The 19,847-nt window shown below is 34.8% G+C and overlaps 1 protein-coding gene across 1 annotated transcript in view; it reads left to right on the top strand.

Moving 5' to 3' along the window:
- The window catches only part of IGF1 (insulin like growth factor 1), a gene marked incomplete at both ends in the record, with an annotated part of 52,041 nt that extends 35,624 nt beyond the window's left edge, over nt 1-16,417 (top strand). The window contains 2 exons of the mRNA XM_082758729.1: nt 5,002-5,183; nt 16,358-16,417. Coding sequence (XP_082614855.1) covers nt 5,002-5,183; nt 16,358-16,417 — 242 coding nt within the window. The remainder of the gene's footprint in view (nt 1-5,001; nt 5,184-16,357) is intronic.
- Between the last annotated feature and the right edge of the window lie 3,430 nt (nt 16,418-19,847).

Raw genomic sequence — 19,847 nt, 5'->3', positions numbered from 1 at the left:
ATTTAAGGATATTTGATTAGGTAGGTCTTTCAAAAACCTTAGGAAAACTTTTTTAAAGGGAAAGTTAAATAATATCATTTAACTTCACAATACTTATATTATTCTTTTAATGAAGGATGAGTAGCTAGTACGCCATGCAATACATGAATATTTCAGTCTATAAATAAATGGTGTTTCATTGCTGACCACGTCACTGATGTGTTAGTGATTTAATTCCAAACTCATTACATTTTCCATAGAGGTTTTTAAAACTGCTGTAGGACATTATATCCTTCTTGATAAAATGAACATTCTGTCATAAAGAAGAACTTGTCTTTGGTCTGGCTAAAGTAAAAATAATTTTGAAGTATGCTGAAATTTTACCTGAAAGATTCTAAAATTCAGGATCTGCATTAACTATTTAAACATACAATTACACGGGAGGAATGTTGCTACTGATTACTAAATAAGGCAGGTAATGCTTCATGGGCTATTCAAGGTATTTTATCAACTTTATAAACAGTTGCATTCAGATACTGAAGGGTAAAATAAATTGCATATGATCACACAGGTCAGTAGCTAGATGTGAATAAAACTTAGGACTTTTTAAAGTTTGGGAAGAAAAATAAATGTGGATGGGAAGACATGATACACAAATGAATGAGATATATTATTAAAGCTACAGTACATCCCATAGTTCCTCTACTTCATGTGTAGTCAAATCAAATGTATTGCTGTGAAAACGACCATATTTACCAGAAGGTCATAGATTTCACAATACAAACAATACTGATACACTCACAGAATGCTATATATCCCATTGCATATCACTGCTTTTTTTCATATGCCTTCAGTAAAAAAAAAAAATAAATAAATAATTAAGGAAAGAATGCATCAGAATACATAATTGAGCAAAATTTAAAATGGCAAAATACGGGTAAAATTGTGTAAGTATAGGCTTGGCATGGACAAATTGGGAAGAACTACTGATTATTAAAAAGGATGAAGGACTTTCCAAAAAAAATCACCTCTACCAACCAGTTCATCTTTGGCTTATTTAAATGCTAAATGTTAACAATGATAAATAACAAAGGAGGTAACAAATTTTTGAGACTTTTGAAATTTTACATTTCCTTTCATTTTTCCCATTATAAACCTTCCTTATACAAATGGATCCCATAAATATGCTGCTATCAGCCAATATTTCTTCCTAGAGGAACATGCTGACCAAAATATACCACTAAGAAAAATTACCCTAGTAAGTGCTCTATAGAGTAAATAATTGGCTTCAGTAAAGAACAAGAACACTTGTTTTACAAAATGACTTTGCAAGTTAGAGTCTAGCAACTCATGGAAGAAAGACTTCTACTATCAAGTTGTGTTGTTAACCTGTGGAAGTTCTTAGCACAGATATTTCGTCTTATTGACTTTAAATTTTGTCACTGATAACATTGTCTATCTATTATGAATGTCATGAGGATCTGACATCTGTGTGATTCTTAAAAGTGCAAAATAATATTAATCCTAAAATATGCTATTGGCTTGACAGTTTTCTAGGTAGAAAGATCATGGAAAGCCAGTTGAAACTAATAAATAATCTGTCTCTCTTTATTTTTACTATTATCAGTCATGGGATGATAATAGTAAACACATGATTACAGCATGTCAAGGGATCAACTAAACCTAAATGCCTGTTAGCTTATGTGAAATACCATTCAAAAGAAAAATCATAGAATCATAGAATGGCTTGGGTTAGAAGGGACCTCAAAGATCAAATAGTTTCAAGCCCCCTGCCACAGACAGGGATGCCTGCTACCCACTTGATCATGTTGACCAAGGCCCCATCCAACCTGGCCTTGAACACCTCCAGGGATGGGACATCCACAACTTCTCTTGGCAACCTGTTCCAGTGCCTCACTACCCCTACAGTGAAGAATTTTGAATATCTAATACAAATCTATTCTCCTTTAAAGGTTTAAGACCATTCCCCCTTGCCCTATCATTTATCTGAGAAGAGTCCCTCTCCATCCTTTCTGTTAGACCCCTTTAAGTACTGAAAGGCCACAGTGCAGTGGCCAGAGCTTTCTCTTCTCCAGGCTGAACATCCCCAGCTCTCTCAGCCTTTCTTCATAGGAGTGGTGGTGCTCCAGCCCTCTAATCATCTTTGTGGCCCTCTCCTGGACTCACTTTAACAGGTCTACATCTTTTTTGTTCTGGGGGTCCCACAACAAAATGCAGTACTCCAGGTGGGGCCTCATGATGGCAGAATAGAGGGGAACAATCACCTCCCTTGATCTGCTTGTACGATGTATTTGTTTAAGACAAATTGGTAGACTGAGAAAAGAAAGGTGAGCTTAACTAATCAACAGTTCATGCCAGTTCAGCTGGATCTATTAAGAGAAGTTACACCTTCATATACAGGAACAGAATTTGCCCTTCCATGTTTTAAATGGGAGTAAGACAAAATGTTGAAGAGCTCCGGGTATCCAACACAGTAATGACACTCCAGATTTTATCACGACTGCTGAATTTCAAAAGTGTTAGGCTATGAGAATCAGATTAATAGGCTTTAGAAATATTTCCAGGGAAAAACTTGTAACTTATAACTCAGTGAGTGAAAATGGTCTGGAAAACAAAACAAAACAAAAAAGACACCAAAACAAACAAACAAACAAACAACAACAAAAACAGAAACCACCAACTCTGTATCTTTCCAGTGATACACAGAAAACAATGCACACACACAAATCAAAATATTACCGTAATCTACTCCTGGCTTGCTATTCTCTTTAGTCTTATGAAACAAATTATGTAGCAGACAATGTACAGTATAGAGGTCCTCAGTGGATTGCAATATACCAAGTAAGCATGTTTTTCTTTTTGTTTAATTTATAGTCCCTGGAAAAAGACATTTAAAAACCTATTGTCTGGGTTTACAAAGCTCATGGGGATAGTTAGTTCTTAGCTGACTGTACTGCTGGCTAAAATGTTAGACATACTTTACCACTAGAGGTCTTTTCATTTACGGATGTACTGAGGCCTCAAGGGTTCTTTGTCAGTGGACATATGTTTTAATCACAGAGAATTGCAAAATGCAGTTGTTGTCTTCAAATTGACAACTGCAGACCAGGTACATGGATATTAATCTAGAATTTGCTGTATAAGCATAAGAGGCAAGAATTTCTCAAAGAGAAACTGAATTTCCATCTTTGTTGATTTGCTCTTTTCCTTTATTTAGCTTGAGTAATTTCTTAAAACTGAAATCCTTGCCAAACCCTGTAAATAATAGATTTAAATAGATTTTAGTCACAATGATAAAAATGAAGGGAAGAAAGAAAGAAAGAAGTGAAAGGGAAGAAAGAGAGGGAAGGAAGGAAGGAAGGAAGGAAGGAAGGAAGGAAGGAAGGAAGGAAGGAAGAGAGAGAGAGAGAGAGAGAGAAAGAGAGAGAAAGAGAGAAAGAAAAAAAGAAAAAAAGAAAGAAAGAGAGAAAGAAAGAAAGAAAGAAAGAAAGAAAGAAAGAAAGAAAGAACGAAAGAGAAAGAGAGAAAGAGAGAAAGAGAGAAAGAGAGAAAGAGAGAGAGAGAGAGAGAAAGAGAGAAAGAGAGAAAGAGAGAAAGAGAGAAAGAGAGAAATAGAGAAAGAGAGAAAGAGAGAAAGAGAGAGAGAGAGAAAGAAAGAAAGAAAGAAAGAAAGAAAGAAAGAAAGAAAGAAAGAAAGAAAGAAAGAAAGAAAGAAAGAAAGAAAGAAAGAAAAGAAAGAAAAAGAAAATGATTGAGCTGACTGAATCAAGTTATTTCATTTTTCTTGGCTTTTGGTGAAATATTCTTTCCTTTTTTCCATATTTTGGAGTTTTATCCAATGTGTATCATCTCTAAATGGAAACATTTAATGCTGAAAATGTCAAAACAAAACATTTAATCTTTTCAGAATTTTACTGTCTGAAACCAAATTCTACCAGAATTTAAAAATAGATGTAGTAAGTCAGCAACTGCTTTGTGTGTGTGTGTGTGTGCATGTGTGAATTTACTGTTCATTCATTTCTCATATAATAGAACAACCACACATCCAACTGGGTTTTATTCAAACGTGTCCAGGAAATAATGGGTGTGTAATCTTTGCATAGTATGGCAGTGAAATCTCTAGTTACTAAAGAAATCAGAAATCCCAGGGAAAAGAAAAAAAAAGAGAGAGAGAGAGAGAGAAAAGACAGTTTGACAGTTCTGTAAATGAAAATGTCACCCTTTACTGTAGCTGAGTGAAAAATGCAATTAAAAAAAAAACAAAACAAGTATTTCCCACAGATGCCCTGTAAAAACACAAAACACAGGAACAATCATGTTATGTCAGTCCAATTTTCCATCTTGTGTAAAGCTATATAATATTAAACACTGTCTGTATCTGTTCCATCAACCATCACCCTATTTTTGCTGCATATCATTAGTTACTGAGTTACCTCATTTCCTGTTTCCCATTAGTTTTTGAGCTTGCAGATCTTAGACCCTATGCAGTTGTATACAATATTTATTTCCCCTTTGGAGCATACTCTCTCTTCATATAGTGGCTCAATGAAGCCTTTTTCAATAGAAAATACTTGCCTACTGCACAGGCATAATCTTTAAACACTAGCTACCTCAATCAGCTCAATAATTAGATTTCATCCAAAAGCTAAAAAGTAAATTCCCTTTGCAAGGCTTCTAACTGCCAGATTACAGCTTCCTTCCTCTCAATTTTCAATGCCAAGACAGTTCAAGAAAATGTTTTAATAATACTCTTCTAAGAAGATGTAAGTTTGCTCAAATGCTTAAATAGCAGCTATCCATAGACAAAGATCCAAGCTGGCCATTTCCAGGAATATCTTTGGAAGCTGTATCTAAGGACATTGTTTTAGAGCAGATACACACAGGCAGCCTCTACAACTGTCATTGGTGATTCAGTTAAAATAATGCAACTTAATATGAATGCTGCTGAGATCTTTGCATTTTCTTTCTAACATAAAAACTTTCCATTTGTGTTTTGAATAGGTAAGCCTACAGGGTATGGATCCAGCAGTAGACGCTTACACCACAAGGGAATAGTGGATGAATGCTGCTTCCAGAGTTGTGACCTGAGGAGGCTGGAGATGTACTGTGCTCCAATAAAGCCACCTAAGTCTGCACGCTCTGTACGTGCTCAGCGCCACACTGATATGCCAAAAGCACAGAAGGTAGGCCAGGCCAAAAAATAAAATGCTCTATCTATTTTAGGGAAGGAAAATTGTGTCAAGGCTGATAATGTAGCAAACAACTGATGTGTTCTACCTGCTAGGGACAATAACAATTAGTGTATTTTTGGAAAAAAATACATGGTAGGAAATAAGGAGGAGATGAAGTGTTCTATCTCACCTCTTAGAATAAAAAAGTGGATTTGCTAAGCTAGTAATTATGAGAGCTTATCCTGTTTCTGGGTATTAACTGACAACTACTCCCATAATCCAATCATAAATAGCACCTAAAAATTCCTTCAAAAAGAAATCAAACTGAGTGTCAAAAAGAAATCAAACTGAGTGTTTATATACTCATCTATCCACAAACTACTCACTCATCCTTCTTTCTAAGGAAGAGGTAGAATGAGTGGTCATAAGTGCTTCTGTTATTCATTTCATTGTGTAAATGAACAATCTTATTTTTTTTCTTTCATCATAATTTTGAGTTTTTATTTTTTTTATGTACCTGAACTAAATGAATTACATTCATTACATTCTTAATTTTAACTATTTAATGATAAAAATGTATGTTCTCCAAGCACTTCAAATATTCATTGGTACAATTTGTATAGTTCTGGAGTTCAGTGTATCCAGATATTTCACCTTGCTGTATTAGATACTGTACATATATGTAGTTAAATCTCATTTATCTTCAACAGAACCTGTAGTTTAGGTAACAGATCTTAGAATAGGCTACCATTAAGCTCTCTCCCAACTGTCTCTTCCATTTGAGTTCTGAGTATCTGTTTTACATATTATCTGTCATCTTCTGCCTCCAGTGACATATTTTATTTTTGTTCACAGTTGTAATAGTTCCAGCATCCATTTCTTTTATATAAACTAATCTATAAAAGGGAATCCATTTCACCTCTTCCTCAAGAGTGTTAAACCTTTTAAAGGAATTTCTATATGCTTCTTCTTGGGAAGTATCGCCTCAGACATGAGTATCTCAAAAGACTCACGTGACAACAAGTGAAGTCTACATCAGGTAGAGCTCAAAAATGGACAAGAAAACCCTGTGGTTTATTCCTATCTGGGCACACAGATATCTAAGTCTTGTGGAAAAAGAAAGACGAAAAGAAAGATGAAAACAAGCTTGGCCAGTAATCTCCGTGTTTCCTCCCATACTTGTTACTTTGGTGATTGGTAAAAAATTCTGTAACGCCAAGTGAAAGGAGAGGAGATACCTGTTAGCCCTCTGATAGATACCACTAACATAACACTTTCCATGGAGGGCTAAGAATTATGCCATTCTTTAGACAGATGTCTTTTTCTTTTTTGGTAAAAGGACAGACAGGGAAATATTTTCCTTATGAACTAGAAAGGTCAGAAGAAAGGCCTTGCATATTTGAGCAGCAGCAGAGAAGGGGGTGTTCAAAAGGGAACTGTATGTGGGAAAAAATAAGAGTGAGTATGTAGTAATTGAGACAACTTAGATGCAGAAAAAAAGCATCCAGGAAATGAAAAGGAGAGAAGACAAGAGGTGAAAGGGACACTAAAAAGCAATGTAGAGCAGAGGAAAATAAAAGAAAATTAATTAGATTAAAGGCTCAAAAAGTGAGAAATGTTGAAGGACTGAATAAACCATGTTGCATCACACATAAAACACAGAATTTTGAGGTAAGGGGAGAGAAAACAAAACTAGACAAAAATTCACATTAAAGAAAACTAATAGTTTTCAGGAAAACTATTTTTTTCCTAAAACAGGAAAAGGAGAGAGGTGAACAGAAGCAGAAAAATTATAAGTGCTTCTTGAAGGGAAATTGGCAATAAAATAATAGAAATCTGATGGGAAAAAAAAAAATCCTTAAGCTCTGTTCATGGGTAAAATTAGATTGAGGAAATAAAAAATACAGAAGCAGTAGGAGGAAGTATAATTCAGATTTATGGTAAATAAGGAATATATAGTTAAATGAAACAATGCATTAAGAAAAAACTATGTGAAAAGGCTCTAATACATATTCTCAAATAATTGTTTTTTCTTTCATTTTGCTTTTTGCCGTGTACAGGCCTCCATTAAAGAAAGACAATGCCATGATTTTTTTTGGATAGGTTCCCCCAGTATTATATTATTTACATATATAAATATATATATATACACACAATATAATATATAATATATATTATATTATATATATTATATTGTATATATTATATATAAATATATAAAAGTATATATTTTTATATATATTATATTTAGCTGATTCATAACATTGATATTTACTGATTTTAACAACAACAACAAAATACCAAAGACAAATTATTTTTCCAAGCTGAACAATTTTTTTTCTGCTTTAGAATATTTTCTCTGTGAATATTATCTTATACATAAGGCATAAATCTTATAATATATATAGAGAATTATATATGTAAGATAATATATGTATATGTGGTCTCTGCATTTTCTTATTTCAGTATAGCATTTAAGGCAGGATTAACTGAACCATATAATATGTTCTGTCACACAGAACATCTCAGATTTTGTACACGATCAGGTTTTCTTGCCTTTCATGCTTCCAATGTAGTTTTTATTTGGCATCTGCTCATAATCCATTTTAATAGAAAAATCATGGATTTTGGCTTTGGTTTAAGTGTTTTTATAGACGGCCTAGCTTCTTAAGTCCTTGAACAGATCATTCCTCCTATGTATAATTTGGTAGAACCTCAGTAAACTTATTTCAGTAGAGGAGGGTTGTTCTTCTGTTTATAAGTCATATTGATGCTGATCTTTAGTCATTTCATTACGAACAAATGTACTACACTACACACGCAAATCTCAGTGATGAGGGGTAGGCACTGAATGATTATTGTGGCCTGGGAATCCCCAAATGCCTATTTGCTGATGTAAGGCCAGCATCAAAAAACAGATTTAATCCAATTACAGAGACTGTGTGTGTAGAGTTTTGTTTGTTTGTAGCTAACAAACAAAATATTTCTTTCTCTACAGGGTTGTTATCTCTCCTGTTCTAAGACCTTTATTCACAAATAAATATATAGGTATATTGAAAACTAAAAACCAAATAATTAATATACATATTGCACAAAACATGCTTCACTTATTCACCAAAAATAAAAATAAAGTATTTAGAAGCACTTTGTTATTGCCACAGCTGCTGTAAACAATAGAGCACATATCCAACCTTAACTCTATCCTAATTTAGATAGCCAGCTTCCACCATCTCTGTAATTGCTCTTTCACAGTCAGCCTACACCAAAATTACCTTAAACTGGGGCAGCCAATGAATGCACCAGACATGCATAATTGCTTGCACAGAGAAATGAAGTATGCTTCAGAGCACAATGCTATAGCTACAGGCTAACCACTCCAAAGTCTCTAGTGAACAGATGGGATAACTCAGATTATCTTTCCAGCTGGATTTCAGCACTATGGGCCTTAAGGAAGTTGTGAACTACAGAAATATGTAGTTTTTGTTAGTGCCCAGCAGTCAAACATCCTTCTCAGACGTCTATCTAAAGGATACCAAACTCTCACTAGAGCATGTGTGCCCTACTTCAAAAGAAGTATCTCCACTACTCCCAGAAATATTTTATGCTCTTTGAGTCGTAGCCTACAGGGGTCACCAAACCTGCCTGGGTCAGCAGCTGTGTGTAATGAAAAAAAAAATATTGCAATTTGAAATGCATTTTGAGCCTTCAAATTAACAACTGATACAAGCTGGGGAACATGATAGTCCATAGTGAAGTAGCAGCTCTGCTTTTAAATGCTCTGAAGCTGAAACAGAAGAGATGTTATTTTCTAATTTTTGGTGGCAACTGGACAATGGTTGGTCAATAAGAAAATGTAAAAATAGTTTTTTTTTCAGTAGCCATCATATGTAGATGTAACAATCATATCTGCAACAGCAATTATGCAAAACCAACACAGCTGGCTAAGACTTAGTAAGCTGTTTATATCTGTTGGTTCTCTTCTGAATGTGAGCTGCAATGGTAAAACAGAATAGGCTCTATCCCTATAATCTCCATTCAACATACTCTGTGTTCTAGAATATGTTGCCCTGATCATTGAGAGTCCTCAGTACAACAGCAGCTGTCCAGAAATACAGAAATGGCATAAAATATGTAAGAACTAGAAGTAATGAAATTGGTTTCTCCAATAAGTTTTTAAAGAAAAGTTAAGTAATTTAACTTGATTTTCACTTTAGTGTTCAGAGTGAAAAAAATAATAAATTAAAAATGTTCAGGTCAACTGTTCTGGACTGTTTAGGGAAGGGAAATAGAATTATCTTACATTCCACTGCAATGCTAAGGCCAAGGCCATAAAGACTTTTCTTTTCTTTTGTTTATTTAATTTGATTTATATACTTTATATTACTAATATTCATGATTTTTTCTATGTCTCATTATTACATTGAATTAAAAAAAAAATGTTTTGAAAAGCAAAAGTCAGATTTTTCACAATGGAACTGCTAGAATTGATTTTTTTTTTTTCCAAAGGAAAACATTTTAATCTCAAAATAAAGCTTTTTGGTTTACTAAAGCTCTATTTTTATTTTATTTTTTGTTTAATTGACCTTCATTAAACTATTTTAAGCCTCCACAATACCTTGAATTTCAGAGAATTTAATATCACTTTAAAATCCCTTTTGCTTCTAACCAAAGCTACTGAAATTCAGTAGTTCACCTTTTTTAAGGTGAACTACTTAGTGTAGTGAATTAAGGTGAATTAATTATTAATGATAAGGTGAACTTATCATTAATTATGATAGTATTCAAAAACAAGATCCCAGTAAACCAAACAGTTAAAATTCCATAGAAATAATATTTATGAAAATATTTGCATATTTAAACAAATAGCAAAATTTAGCAGGATCAGAATCCAGCAAGTAATTCCTTATTCTTTTAAAGAATAAGGGAAATGTGAACATTTGATTGAATAATCCAAACAATTTCCAGGATGTCTTTTCCAGTCATTAAATGATTACTCATGAATTCAGTTTATCCAAAGCTTGCTTTGTTCATTTGCTCATTACTTGAATTCTCTTTTAAAAGCTTTGTTAGAATTGTTAGTGTTAAAAATAAGATACTTAGATACATACTAACTATTCATCTCACCAGAATGGTTAAAAATAGGAAATCAACTGCATATTACAAATCCATTATAAAAATCTACCTCTGTTGCAGTTAGTTATATATGCAGTTAGTTATATATATAAACAAACATTCATAAAGAGGACACACGTTAATCATATGTCAGCACATTTCTAAAACTAAGAGAGATGTTCCTGAACTTTTAACAAAGAGAATAGGTGTAAAACCAAAGCACATTATAGATCAAGATTTTTTCTTCCTCCTAAAACTATGAGAGCAATTGCTGACCTTGTTTTCAGATTAGAATCTCATTTAATGAGCAAATACTGATGTATTTGTATCAGCTAGTGAGGCAGGAGTAAGGAAGAGGGAGAAACTTTCAGGTTTTGAACTGGAAGGCAGAGTAATGGTTTAATCTATTTTTACACTAAGTTTATGTCTTGTATTTTAAGCTGTGTGAAAGAGGAACAAGAAGGAGAATTAATATTTTATCTTCAATGTACATGGTTTCATCTAGCTTTTCTTTCTTTCATTATTCTATTTTCTGAGAAATGCTAAAAAAATATATATTTTTTTGAGTCTATTTATCCTTAAGTGAAATGAGTTTTAACAGCAGTTTGGAAAACTGGTGAACAGAACTTTGAAAAACAACTGTTCTCTGTTCAAGAAAAGGAAATCAAGCTATTTCCACAATAATTGTGTGTATAAAGGAAGACTGTGAATTGGAATTAAGCAGTGTCATAAAACCAGTGGCAAAAAGTTCTTACCAATAAGACTACAAGATACTTTGAGAATTAACACATGAAGTCAATACTGCAAAGGCTGGTTAAATCCAGTAAATAAAGAAGAAGGAAAGAAAAACAAAACAAAACAAAACAAAACAAAGTAATTTCAGGTAATTTCATGCCATTACCTTGCACCCTAAGCAAAAAGACCAAAGAGGCATACCTCATGATATAATTTTGGTCTTCCTCAAATTTTTATTCCTTATCCTTCTTTAAGCCTTATTTGTGGAAAATACACATAAATGTATTATCAACGAAGTACCAACAGGAACTGGATTCTCTCAAAAGATCAGATACTAGCTAAAATCCTTTCAGATTTTATCTAATCATCAAATTTAAATAAATAGTAAGCAGAACTGAGAGAGAGGGGCAAATATGTTAATATTTTTACTTTATGAAAATGTCATTAAGAAAATAGAAAGCATATTGCATTATTTCACATTATTCTTTCTAAGATTGCCAGTATCTTCTGTAATTGGCTCTCTATCAACTCACAGGTACATTTACAGACCAAAATATGCACAATGGCAAATCCTAATTTGTTGTACATCCATGCTACTGTACATCAAAGACAGTGAGGGAAGCTTTAGGTATAGCAGATAGAAGTTGGCTTCTTCACTTCAGTAATTTCAAAAAAAAAAAAAATTGAAAGCAGAATTTGGCCTTTTTCACTTCAGAAAATTATTTCCACACATTGCTTACTTTAGTCTTATTATTTTGTTATTGACCACACTGCCCACAAAACTAAAAAGCTTTCAGATCGACCTTTGCTCACTGCTAAGATATCATATCTTAAATAAAACTACAAACATTATACCTCACATCTATTATCAATAAAGCAAGAGATTGGCTTTTAATGCCAATATGAGGTTTGAAAGTCCGTTCTAATAGTATAGGATTGATACTGTATGCTTCCCAGTAACCTTCATCTTAGTTAAATGACCTTCATTGTCAGTGGGGCAGTCGTTATCCTAATGTTAATGCTGCACTGTCTCCAAAAATCCATGTTTAAGGTGGTAGGCTTAAAGTCTGTTCACAAACACTTATGCAAAGTTGACGTTTTGCAACTGACATCTTAACATGCTTACTGTCTTTGTCCAGATCTAAATATCAGACCAGAGGACATGATCATTAATTTATTTTTAATTACTTTTTCAAAGACTAGAGAAATAAGGCACAATTTTCTATAGCAGAGTAAATGCAAATTTAAAATCCTGATTCAGGCATTCACACTTGTTTTCAATAGTCTCAACATTGTGTACTTTGAAAAAATATGTTAGATGTGTCAAAGGACTTTCCTGCATGCATGTTAATGCTACCACCAACAGTGCCACTTCTATGTATTTATGGATCAAAACATTGATTCCAGGAGATTAACTACTCTAAAAGCAAACTACAATCTCCCCTCTATTTCAAAGCTACCCTGTGTGTTATGACAGCTCTTTTGCCACCTACATGCCACAGCTGAAACCCTGCTGCGTCATGGTATTTGCGTTATTTCAATGGTTAAGCCATTTTGAAGTCAGAAAACATTATCAGAGAGAATTTATCGCTTAGATGCAAAATAGCTGTTGTTTTATAATAAGGTTCTCATTTTCCTTCTTATAGATCATGAGTGTGCAGCCTTTAAGAATATATCACTTTTTTTCAAATAGCATGTAGTTTATAATTCTTTTCCTGTATCCTGGTGAGCTTTCCTCAAAAGGGAGAACCTAGGGCCAGCAGTGATAAGGCTATTTTGCTTTGTCACTATGAGGAAAGAACAAGGCAGATGAGTCAAGGAATTACCATCTTCTTAGTGCATTGTTATGAGATAAACACTTAGAATCATAGAATCATCTAGTTTGGAAAAGACCACCCAGATCAACAAGTTGAACCATCAGTCTGACCTACGGAGTCCCATCACTAAACTATGTCCCTTGGTACCACATCCATACCTCTCTTATATACCTCGAGGGACAGGGACTCCACTACCTTCCTTGTCATCCCTTTCCAGTGCTTGATCACCCTCTCCATAAAGAAGTTCTTTCTAATATCCATTCTAAACCTCCCCTTGCACAATTTGAGGCCATTTCCTCACGTCCTCTCACTTGTCACCTGAGAAAATAGACACCTCCTTGCTGCAGCCTCTTTTCGGGTAGTTGTAGAGAATGATGGCCTCTCCCATCATCCTTTGCTTCTCTAAGCAGTCCCAGCTCCCTCAGCCACCCCTCACAACTCCTGTTTTCTAGTCCCTTCACCAGCTTTGTTGCTCTTCTCTGCATATGCTTGAGCAAGCCAGTATCCTTCTTGTGGTGAGGGGCCCAAAACTGAAGACATTATCTGAAATGCAGTCTCACCGGTGGCAAGTTCAGGGGGACAAACACCTCCCTAGTCTTGCTGTCCATGCTATTGCTGTTGCAGGCCAGGACACCACTGGCCTTCCTGGCCACCTCAGCACACTGCTGCCTCATGCTCAGATGGCCATCGACCAGCACCCCCAAGTCCTTTTCTGCTGAGCAGCTTTCCAGTCACTCACGCAGTACTCAGCACTTACTCTAGTTTAATGTCATGCCAATAGACTTGACCAATTTATCCAGCCTATCCAGATCCCTCTGCAGAGACTTCCTACCCTCAAACAGATCAACATTTCTACCCACCTTGGTGTTGTCAGCAAACTTACCGAGGTTGCACTTGATCCTGTCACGTAGATCATTGAAAAAAATGTTAAACAAACCATTGTAGCATAAGGCAGGATCCTTAGCAGTGTAAGACTCATTGGAAGTGCTGCAATGATGCTTTAAGTGAAAATCAGTGAAAATTGAAGGGTTCATCCAGAATGAGTGCTTCAAGGTGAAAACTAAGGTACAAATTAGGGAAAACTAAAGACAGAAGGGTAGTTTTAGAAAAACTGGAAGAGAAACAAGTGACCAAACAACAATGTGTGTGTGTGTGTGTTTGTATGTGGGAGGGGGGAGGAAGGGGGATAATAATGATAATTTTTGGATAAGCAGAGTTCTGTTGAAGTTTTTGTTTCTATATTCAACCCATCCTAAGAAAATTATTCCATAATGCTAGAAGTAAAATTTGATGAAGACAAGCCCAAGCCCATATCCTATTGAACTGATCACAGAAACAGTGACTAGATGATTCATCTCTTTCTCATTTAGTGTTGGATTTTGGGATAAGAACATCTACAATAACAGATTTCCAACAAAGAAATTTCTTCGTTATGAATACTTTATTATTAACAGATTTGGCTTGTCAGTGATGATAATTTTTAGTTTGGCTCAATGTTATTACTTGTTGGTGGTATGATTAATATAGTGCTTGTTGGTTTTGTTGGTTTAGTTTGGTTTGGCTTTATATTCTAAAAATAGTAATTTAACTCATACCCATTAGAACACTATTTAAAGCCAGTGACAATCAAGAAGCTGTATGCGAGCTTAAGTTTTGTGATCCTTTGTCAGTTTATGATTTATTTTAAGTTTAATAGACACCACAAGCCAATGGAAAACTTGTATATAGAATATTGTATATAGGAAATCATTAAAAAACAACAAAAACAAGCTACCGTAATGCACTAAATCAGCTCCCATTTTCCTTCTGTCTATTGGAAAAGCAGATAATATTTCCAACACTTTTAAAAGTTTAGAGGAGATTACATTTCTTTTTCTACAGCTAAAATAGAAGACAATACAGTGGTAGAGCAACACAAACAAGCCTTTCTCAGGGAGATTTTTTATGTATGTCTTTTTTTTTTTTTTTTTTTAAGGACAACAGACTTTTAATAATTTCTGTTAACCAAAAATTTTACTTCTGATGAGGACTATAAATATGGAGAGTCACTTGCTAATTCTGCCTCTAGTCTGGTACAGAATGGGAAAAGATTTGAGTCCAGCTAGTATTTACCAGCATGGTTGTCGTGGTTTAACCCGGCCGGCAGCTAAATACCACGCAGCCGTTCGCTCACCCTCCCCCCTCCCCCTCTGGGACGGGGGAGAGAAATGGAAAGTGAAGCCCGTGAGTTGAGATAAAGACAGTTTAATAAGACAGGAAAATAATAATAACAAAATAATAATAACAATAATAATAATAATGATACAATGGTGATAATAGGAAAGTAATAATAATATGTACAAACAAGTGATGCACAATGCAATTGCTCACCACCCGCTGACCGATGCCCAGCCTAACCCTGAGCAGTCCGGCCCCCTCCCCCCGGCTAGCCACCCCTATATATTGTTTAGCATGACGTCAGATGGTATGGAATACCCCTTTGGCTAGTTTGGGTCACCTGTCCTGGGTCTGTCCCCTCACAGCTCTTACTGCACCCCCAGCCTGCCTTTTGGCAGGACAGAGCGAAAGGCTGAGATGTCCTTGGCTTGGTATAAGCACTGCTCTGCAACAATTAAAACATCGGGGTGTTATCAGCACTCTTCTCATCCTAAGCCAAAACACAGCATTCCACCAGCTACTAGGAAGAAAATTAATTCTGTTCTAACTGAAACCAGGACAATGGTAAATGAGAAAATCAAACCAAAAGATGTATATCGCAATGTTCAGTGCTTCTGGAACCTGGCCTGTGTATGGAAAGAGTGAAATGAGGGCATTGTTCATTCCAAAGCCCTCTTGATTTGCCTGACACATCTCTCTGGTTATGAAAATACAACTGATTTGGCTGCAGATCCTGCAGTGAACCCACACTTTTTACCCCACTAAAGGCCTTATCCAACAGAAACCTTACACATCTAATATGCAGCTTATGCAACATGTAGGTAACAGTCCCACTCAGCAATTTTGAAAACCTCTACTCACTAGGTACCAAAGCCCAGGAGGATCCATAAATCCTGTAGTTGCAAATTTAAACTTCCCTGGCCCCTATGCATCCTCCTTTTTCAAATATCGTTGTTCTAAAAGAAAGAAAATTTTTGGTACCTACTGCATATCTAAGCCCATCCATATTCCAGTATGAAGAGATTTCCTCTTCCATAATGCTCCAAAGTAACAGTTTCGGTATGGTAAGGTTTCTCTGTATACCCTTACTATGCAAAATATAGTTAATGTTGTAACTACTCAAATCAACAATGACAGCAATCAAGATGTTTATGCCTAGAAGAATGGGGAAATGAGAGTACAGAAATTTTGTATCGTCAAGTTCTCTGTGAACTGGCAGAAGGGCTCTAATAACTCCAGCATTGCATTCAAGATAACCAGGATAACTGTTTTCTCACTAATCTATGTTGTGTGGTCATTCAGAATACAGAATATTTAAACCCATCTGGAATAATTTTTTTTTTTTCTTTTCTTTTACATCTTCAGGAAGTGCATTTGAAGAATACAAGTAGAGGGAACACAGGAAACAGAAACTACAGAATGTAAGAACATGCCATCCACAAGAATGAAGAATGAATGTGCCATCTGCAGGATACTTTGCTGTAAATAAATTATTTGTTAAACATCAGAAGACTTAAAAAAAAAAAAAAAAAAAAAAAACAACTATGGTTTAAAAAGCTTGATGCATTCTCAACCAATGGGCATTCTCCCAGTGAACAATGCAACTAAACATTCCAATATTAAGTCTTTTAGAGAACAGAACATTTTAACCAGCCCAGAGCTAACATATTCTGTGGTTGATATATTACTGTTTGTTAACCTGTTTTAAATGTCCTGCACAAAATCTCTTAAAGTCCTGTGCCCCTCAAAAGCCTACAAATTTATGGGCCTTTGATGGATCCAATTGCACTAAATTAACCTATGAACACTGGCTGCTGGAGTCATTCATCAGCCTTGTCTAAGTGGTGTTTTTTTTTATTTGCACTTCTATACAAGCAACAGGCTGTTTGTTTTACAGTGTCTGATAACATTGTTTGTCTACCCCTTCATATTTGCACAGTTTGACATTCCCAGTAACAGCAGCAGTAAGGTAACATATACAGTTTTAAACATCCATTAATTCCATCTGTGGCATTTTGACAGAATATGGGTTATAGATACATTTGTTTTAATACAGTTTTATTTTTCTTTCTCTTGCAAAGATGCAGTTAATTGCAATTTGTGAGACAAAAGATTTTAAAAGCAGTTAAAGCATACATAGGCTCTCAAACCATTAATGATTCTTCCAGGTAATTATTTGCAACAGTATAGGTAACTTCTTTTTTCCTCCATATAATGCAGTATGTAAAATTTAGCATATCAATAATACACATATATCAAACAGTATGTAAAAATCTCTGTTTTATAGTACAACGGTGCTATTTTATAGTTTGTTATATGAAAGGGTCTGGCCAAAACGGTAATAGGTAAAAGCAAATATGGAAATATGAAGCCAAAGAATAAAAAACAAAATAGTTTTAAGAATATTCATTTAAATGAACTAAAATGGCTTTAGATTCCAATATGAAAATAACTTTCCCGTCTTAAAAAAAAAAAAAAAAAAAAAAAAAAAGATATTTTGCTTTTTTCCTTTTAGATGTTTAAATAATAGTGTTTTCTCTTACAGTTATATGAACAGAATATGAACAGAATTATAGATGACTAGGGTCAGAGAAGATGATAAAACAGTCCTCAAATGACTTCAAAGTGTAGTGTGCCAGGGCCTAAATCTTTCTCAAATACCATCATTCTCTTCAAAAGTAACAGAAGGTTAATCATGTTCTTTACCATTTCAGTTCTTCCCAAAATCTGATGTGACTGAATTGACTGTTAATTAGGCCACTGCATCTCTCTGTAAATCAGAAAAAGCTAATCTAATCACAAAATTACAGTGTTGAAAGTCTTCAAGAAGACATGAACCATAACGTCCTTCAGACTGCTACTTAAGCTAGCATTTCATGCATTCTTACAGGAGACACATACATATTTCCAGATAATCTCTGTCATAAAACCTTGGCATGTAATGTACTGTTTCTAACTTGAATAGTACTATTTCCTATGCCCCACTTTTGTAAATCAATTCAGTGCTAGATTAGCCATGCAATAAAGGTGGATAGATAGCCAACAGTGTTCCAGGGTGAACAACAAAAATCTGTATGTGAGAAAGGAAGAGGAAGCAGGGAAGAATGCATGGCTCCATCCTGTGCATGGCTCCACATGACTTCTTCCATCTCACCACCCTGCATGCAAGCAAGCTCAGACAAGGGAAGAAGAATCCCTTGGTCAGCTCTAAAGAAGGCATAGAGAATAATGTATAAAGGAAGCAATTAGGGAGATGTTAGATCAGATCTGTAAAGGCAATATTTCTCTTCAAAGGCTCAAACTTGCCTAACCTTCTACTACATGCAAGGGAGTAGACAACCGAATTGATTAAAATACAAATGAGAAGAATTTCTGTAGGTTGTATGTTTTACAGCTCTTTAATAGTTTCTTGTGAAACATATAGGAAATTTAGGTCTTAAAAGTCTAACAAATTATTTGCTTGTTCCCATTTTATTCCCTTAGGAAATCTGGGTTTCATATTTTTTCCAAGAAAAGTGCAATGTATTCCTGTGTAATTCTTTAAGCCCTCTACTTTCTGTGAAATGCATGTTTATATGCACAATAGGCTGCTATCACATTGTAAAAGCAGAACAGTAAATGAATAAAAAGAATCTGCCACAGCTGTCACTGACTGAGATAGGTATGTTGAAAAAAGGAAGAAGGTACAGAGAAGTAGGTGGGAAAGGTAACCTAAATTATTTACTACCAATTCAATACAAGGAGGTAACAATTCTGATACCTATCACAGCTCTTAACAGACTTTTTTTTTTTGGTGGGAGGGATGGAGAGGGAAGTGGTTTTAATTTCAATAGCTGTTAAGAATTCTTAAACGCATTCTAAGAATAAGACATTATTTTGAAGTCACAAACATAATACATACTTCCATTTTGTGTATCTTGACTCCTTCTGTCCCTACCTGTTCTGAAGTTCTATGAGGAGGAGGGAGGAAAGCCATGAGCACAAAAAGCAATTTTCAGATCTCTGTGGTGGAAAATTTCTTCATAGGTAACTTTTTGCTTATGCAATGTTAAGAAGATTTTCTGAATAGCTATAGCTATTTGCCATTTAATTCCTGTAAATTAATCCAAATTTTGTTCTCATCCTGAGATTCATGCAATCACATTCATGACATCATGTATCTCCATTGAGAATGTCTTTCATAGCAATACCTGACATCAGAATTTGACAACCATCTAAACAAATTACAATTATTGAAGGAAACAACAACAAATAATGAATAGCTTCAAACGAAACTTCGAAACCAACACTTGGCATTGCTAGAAGATAAAAAATAAAAAGTCACAAAATGGAGACTAAATCTACCACTGTAGAAGTGAGAATGCATAGATGGAAAATGCATACTTGCATGAGAATTCTCCAGTCATATGGCAGTGAGCACATGATATACCAATCAGTGTGAAAGAAAAGGGCTGCATGAGCTTAATAAGCTCAATAAATCCGCTACTTAAAGAAGTTGAAACATGAGCCAAAACATCTCCCTCCCAAATGTACAAGTAGTCTGACTTGAAAAACTTCTTAATTAGAGAAATTGATGGGTTCAGCTGGATTTTCAAAAGCACTCCAGTTATTTAGGAACAGGGCTCCCACTGGATACAATTTATTCTCATAAATCACTTAAGTGATAAAGAAAATCCCACTGGCCATCCTTCCATGTCATGTAAAACACATGACAGAAGTCACAGATTTTTGCATTCTAGAATTGACATAAAACTCCAATTATTACACAGAATGTTGCTAAAGTGCAGAAGTTTTTTTTTTTTTTTTAAAAAAAAGTGAATTAAACTTCATTATTTTCAGTTAGATCAAAATGGAC

The sequence above is a fragment of the Aythya marila genome, assembly GCF_965140915.1.
Source record: "Aythya marila genome assembly, chromosome: 1".
Lineage (NCBI taxonomy): Eukaryota > Metazoa > Chordata > Aves > Anseriformes > Anatidae > Aythya > Aythya marila.
The sequence above is the reverse complement of the archived record's forward strand: the minus strand, read 5'-3'. Positions and strand labels throughout refer to the sequence as shown.